The sequence below is a fragment of the Talaromyces marneffei genome, chromosome 7, assembly GCF_009556855.1.
Source record: "Talaromyces marneffei chromosome 7, complete sequence".
In the NCBI taxonomy this organism is placed as follows: domain Eukaryota; kingdom Fungi; phylum Ascomycota; class Eurotiomycetes; order Eurotiales; family Trichocomaceae; genus Talaromyces; species Talaromyces marneffei.
The window spans coordinates 1,332,982-1,339,343 of NC_072354.1; the positions used below are offsets into that span (position 1 = coordinate 1,332,982).

At 34.8% G+C, this 6,362-nt stretch overlaps 1 protein-coding gene across 1 annotated transcript; it reads left to right on the forward strand.

The window, feature by feature from the left end:
• Nucleotides 1–241: 241 nt before the first annotated feature.
• EYB26_009134 (uncharacterized protein) lies at nucleotides 242–559 on the forward strand (the record flags this gene model as incomplete). The annotated part of the gene is made up of 1 exon (XM_054268385.1): nucleotides 242–559. One exon carries the CDS (start codon nucleotides 242–244, stop codon nucleotides 557–559), a length of 318 nt encoding a protein of 105 aa, XP_054124360.1.
• Nucleotides 560–6,362: the final 5,803 nt, after the last annotated feature.

Below are 6,362 nucleotides of genomic sequence, written 5' to 3' on the forward strand. Positions count from 1 at the left end.
CTGTTGTTCAACGCTCAACAGAGCCTCGCTAGCCAGCTCGTCAACTGACATCTTGCCGTATCGTCAACCAGTTCTTACACGCTCGTCAGCTCTCGTTGACCGGCTCTCTCAGCCCCGTGAGCGGGCTGGTTGCTTCCATCACTGAAATCTTCGTCGATCCGCGACCCGTCCGACGGGTCATTGTGAGATCGCTGGTGAGTGTCGGTTGGCAGGCGTTCACCTGGCCACACTGTCAACTGCCATGCGCTCGTTTCATATAAAACAGATCCAGGCCTTATTGAGCGTCTTGCTCCGTCGTGCCCATCGCCCCCTTATCCACGTCCTTGAACTGACCCAGCAGGCCGCTCTCCGCCATGAAGTCCGCCAGCGCCACCGCTGCACGTTTCTCCGTCAACAGGTTCTCCAACCTCCCCAATCGTACTCCTTCCACCTTGCGCAGTCTCCCCCACATCCGGTGTCGTATCTCGTGCAGCAGCGGACAGATCAGCACCACATGGCGTGGTGTCTGGGATCCCAGTCCACATCCGCACTGGGCGCTGTCTCGGACTTTGATGCGTGATAAGTAGTGGCTGAGCCCAATCTTTCCGGTGCGTAATTGGATCAGTATCGACGTGGTAGCCTTCCGTAGGCTTTGCCAATACTGGAGATTGTTTGTATGTGGTGTCTCGATGATCCGCTTGGTCGGTTTTGCGCTCCTTTGACGTTTCCACAGTCGTTCCCATGCTGCCTTGACTCCCTGTCGTACTCGTTGCTTAGCCACTGCTGCCAGCCAGTGGATGTGATCTCTTCCTTGCACGTATCCCTGCTCTGCCGCTTCCTTCGCTGCTCGATCTGCTGCCTCATTCCCCTCAACACCCTCATGGCCTGGGATCCAGTGGAAGCTGACCGTGATATTATTGTTTTCACACCAAGTAAGGATCTTTAGTGCATCTCGTAGGTATATTTGTCCTGATGCCATCCTTGGACGGATCAGTGCTTTGAGCGCTGCCTGGTTGTCGGTATAGATTCGGATTTCCCTTCCTAGCCATCTGTTCCTTGCTCGTGCTATCCTTTGTTGACTGTATTGTTGGATGGCTTCTAAGGCCATTACAATTCCTCGGAGCTCCGCTGCATACACTGTTAACGACCCTGTCGTTCCTAGGTACGCCTTTCTCGTGATCCCCATCCCTGGAACTACCATTCCTGCTCCAATCTGTCCGTTGTGTCCACTTCCGTCGGTGTATATCTGGATATCGTCCGTTGTCATATTGTGCGACTTGATTGCTTCCTCTCGTTCCTGGATGGTCACCTCAGGAGGTGCCTGCCATGGTGGTCGGAGGTACGCCTTACGACTCTTAATACTACTATTAACTCTTAATAATTTTAATTTAAGATAATATTTATCTTAGAGAATATATTAATATTTATATAGCTTCTTATATTAATTAATATTATATATATAGACTAACTATTTAGTAAATATAAAATAAAGAAATAAAAGTTTATAATATATATTTAATTATTATTTTTAATAATAAGTAGATTATTAAGTTTATAATCCAAAAAGAATTTATTATTTAAGATTATTAATCTTTAATAATATTTTAAGTATTAAATATATAAGTATATTATATAATATTATTTATATTTATAATATATATATTCTAAAGAAGAGTAGTAATTAAAAATTATAATTAAATATTTTTTAAGAAATTATAACTATTAAAATATAATATTTTATTCTTAAATTAAAGACTTTAATTTTTATTACCCGTGCCGCCAAGCCCGCGACCTCACGCTGCGCGTGAGGGTGCGCGTCAGATAAACGCAAAAGTCAGATAAATGCAAATTTGTGTTTTGAAATCTCTCCAACTCATTAGAAACTCGCAAAACACCACCAAAATGCCGTCTGAGCAATATAAAGAAGAGGAATCAAGGATTCAGAAAGCATTGGAATCACTTCAAAAAAATCCGAAGCAAAAAATTGCCCATTTGGCGCGAGAATTTGACGTTGACTACCATCGACTCCGGCGACGCACATTGGGCAGTGCTTCTCAACTAAATCGACGACCAGCGCACAAGCGATTAACGGATGATCAGGAAAGCGCTATAATAATATGGATAGATGATCTAGATGACAGAGGCCTTCCTCCAACCGTCCATATGATTCGGAACTATGCAGAAAACGTGCCTCAAAACATGCACCCTAACGCGGCCAACCACCCAAAACTCGGAGATCGTTGGGTGCACCGATTTCTCAAAAGACTGCCTCCAGCATATAAAATTCAAAAACAAAAGACTATTGATCTAAAGCGTCATCTTGCTGAGGATCCAAATATAATTCAAGCCTGGTTCGACCGTCTAGAGATCGCATTAGACAAGAACAAAATTACACCACAAAATTATTGGAACTTTGATGAATCCGGATTTCAGATTGGACAAGGAGGCGATGAGGAAGTTGTAACCAAATATCCAGAAACGATACGGAGTGTTCCAAGCTCTTCTTCACGAGAATTGGTAACTGTTATTGAGGGTCTAAATGCTGCAGGGAGTGCGATTCCTCCATTTCTCATCTTTACTGGCAAGGTTATCCTAGAAAGCTGGTTTCAATATCTTACCGAAGATGAGTGGAAAGCGACTATAACCGAATCTGGCTTTTCAAATGATGAGATTGTATATGAATGGCTTCAACATTTTGATCAACATACACGAGAACAAGCTGGGAATAATTGGCGCCTTCTTACTATAGATACATACTGCTCATCTTATAAGAGAATTTATGGACTATTGCCTCGAACATAAGATTGTACCATTCCGATTTCCAGCTCATACAACGCATCTTTTACAGTCTCTAGATGGAATGCCGTTTTTACATTATAAACGCATTCATAGAAGAGCTATAAACGAGCAGGCACACCTTGGTGGTTATTTGTATGATAAGATCGATTTTTGTGCAAATATTGGTCGCGTACGCGCTGAGGCTCTTACTTCACGGGTTATCCGGAGCGGATTCTCTCAACGGGGTCTTTGGCCTTTTAATCCTGATATTATTGTTAATCCTTTATGGGAAAAATGGGAGCTCCAGGCAGGCCAGGATTTGCAGATTTTTAACGGTGATGGAGAGCCGGATATCCGAAGCTCGCCGACTAATGCTTCGTTTTCTCCACCAACTACTGCGTACAAGCTTCAAAGATCTATTACTAAGGTTGATGCCCAGTTAAACAAGATTGAGACAGCTATTCCTGGTATTCGGAGGAGTCTAAAGAAGATTTTCGATGGCAGTCTTACCCAAGCCCATATCAAGGAGCAACAACAAGAGCAAATTGACCGCCTACAAACGCTTAATGAACGCAAATCCGCCAAAAAATCGAGACGCCAGGTGCAAGTTGGTGGTGTGCTTACCGTACAGGATGCAAATAGAGCCATCAAAAAGCGTGCTACAGCTGAGGAAAAGAAGGCTGAGAGGAAGAGGCTTAAAGAGCTCCGAGAAGCACCATTAGGATCAATGCCTCCAATGCCTCCACCGCTCTCAGCAAGCGATGAAGCAGCAATTCAGCGTAATACATTGTTGAATCTAATTGAGCAGGTCTATCCGAGACGCTCAGATCCTAATTTGATTCGTTGGGTGGAGGAAAATATATAATTTTGTTAACGAATCCCATATAAATTTGCATTTATCTGACTTTTGCGTTTATCTGACGCGCACCCTCACCCGGAGGGTGAGGTCGCGGGCTTGGCGGCACGGGTAGTTATTTATTTTAGATTAATAGATTATAAATAGACTAATAATAAAGTTATAAAATTAATTAATCTTATAAATATAGATTAAAGTAATAATTTCTTTTTAATATTATAATATATAAGAGTAATAATACTAAAAGTATAATTAATCTAATATAAATTTTATATGATTTATTTAACTAATAATAAGCTAATTATATTATTAAAGTTATTAATAAAGAAAAATAATCTTATTTATTATATTAAAAAAAGATAGTTTATTATTAATATTTCCCTATATTTATTATATTTATTTATATAAGTTTTATATAAAGAGTAAAGATTCTAATAAATATATAAAAACTTAAAGAATAAAATATATTAATTCTAATATAATTTTTTTAGATAAGAAATAGTATAAAGTTAATTACAACTTAAAATAAATTTAAGAAAAAAAAGGGTATAATAAAGATTCTCTATCTTTATAAGTAATAAAAATTACTTTAAAAGTAAGTAGATAATTTTATTACTTATAATATTAAAGGAAATTAAAGAATTAGGAAAGGTTAGAAGATAAAATAAAAATTAAAAAAATGAATTCAAAAGTAAACCAAACTAATAATAAAATAAATTGAAAAAATAAAAATAATAAAAGTTAATTATTATTATAACGTAATCGGTAAGCGGCCACCTTCAATACACATACAAAATGGCATATGTTCGTACCATCCTTACTCAACATCCAGTGGGAATCTCGATTCACGATGCATATATTGGTATTGGGTCACTTATTATAATAAGAATATTTAATTTGAAATAGTATAAAGCAGTAATTATATATATTATATATAATACGACCGGAAATTAGTGTAATTAAACAAAACATTCGTTATTGTTAGATATAATTACTTAAACTCCTACATACTTTGTTAATAGGTCAATTAGGATACATTAAAGACGTATACATCAGATGAAGTAGAGAGAAGTCCTTGGTGTAGAATAATGAGGGTACGAACATATGCCATTTTGTATGTGTATTGAAGGTGGCCGACTTGCTTACATGGCCGAACCGCTTACCGAATACGTTATCTAACTCTAGTAATATTAATAATCTAATTATAAATCTTTTTTTTAATTTATTACTTTTTCTTCTCTAAACTAGTTATTACTTAATATTTCTAAATTTTATTATAATAGTTTAGATTAATAACTAGTTTCTATAAATCTTTTATTAATTTTTATTTTATATTCTTTATTATTAACTTTATTTTTATTATTTATTAGATTTCTTATTAGTTTTAATAATAAAATATAAAATATTAAATATATTTATATTCTTATTAGTAATTAAAGTTAATAATTATTATTTTTAAGTTTTTTATAATTTTAAATAATCTATATTTAATTATTTAGTTTTTATATTAAAAATTTTTAATTTTAGTATTTATTATAGTAGATAAATTCTCTTTTCTTTTTAAAGTTATAATATATTCTTATACTTTATATTATAATATTTTTTATTTTATTTATAATATATCTTTAGATATTATATTATATATCTATTATATATATTATTTATAAAATTATTTATATTATTTATAGATATCTTTCTAGATTAATAAGGTATAATATTTTTTTTATTAAAATACTTATACTATTTAATATAAATTTTATTAATAATAATAGTTCTATCTAATTATCCTAGTTTTAATCTAAGTAATATTATAAATATTATTTAATTATCTAAATTATTGTTTCTATTTATCTATTTATTTGTTAATAATTTACTATTAATAAATTATATTTAATTCTATATATTTCTATAATTATTTATTAGTATTTTAATGATTGATTGATTGATTGTTCATACTCGCATCTAAGCCTAGTGGCTGGTGGCACCTTCTAAGTTCTAATTAAGCAGCAGGTATACTACCATACAAGAAGTGAAGTGCTAAGGCTCCCAGCTTAGTGCTGGCTGAGTCAGCTAACACCAGGCTGAAAACCTCTACACATATCTCTAGGTTTAAAATAATAATAATAGCGTGAAAGCAGTATGCCGAAACGGTAATAAATGAAATGTGTATATATATATACCTGATGACCTTATACTAGGATATAGAACAAAGAGCAGCTAATACTAGGAAATATACAATGAATAACAAGCTGGGGTGGAAAAAGTGGTGAAAAAGAGTGCCTAGGATCTTTAATCAGTACATTAAGTGGCTAATCCATAGCGAGACAAATCAACATGGAGATCTTCATTGAAAACTGGTACACTCACTAAGAGCGCTATACTAGAAGAACTCTATATATTAGAACTAGATTAAAAGCCTAGTCTACAGCACGAATTTAATGCTCCTACATACCTAACAAGGCTTACTAAGGAGCCTTTAGTAATTAGTTTTATGTCTTTCTTTCTAGAATATCTCTATATATAGGTCTATATAAAGAGGATAGTACGGAGGTGGGAGTCAAAAGTGATAATAATACCGAGAATAATACACAAGGCTAGTGACGACTAGTGGCTGTTAGCGTGTTTTGATGATACCTGCCCATACACCAAAATTACTATACAAATTTATGTAGATACAAAATATTAAACAAGTAAAAGAGAGTTCCCAAGCTATTCAGCAATCCTGATGCCTCATTTAGCCATTTTGAGG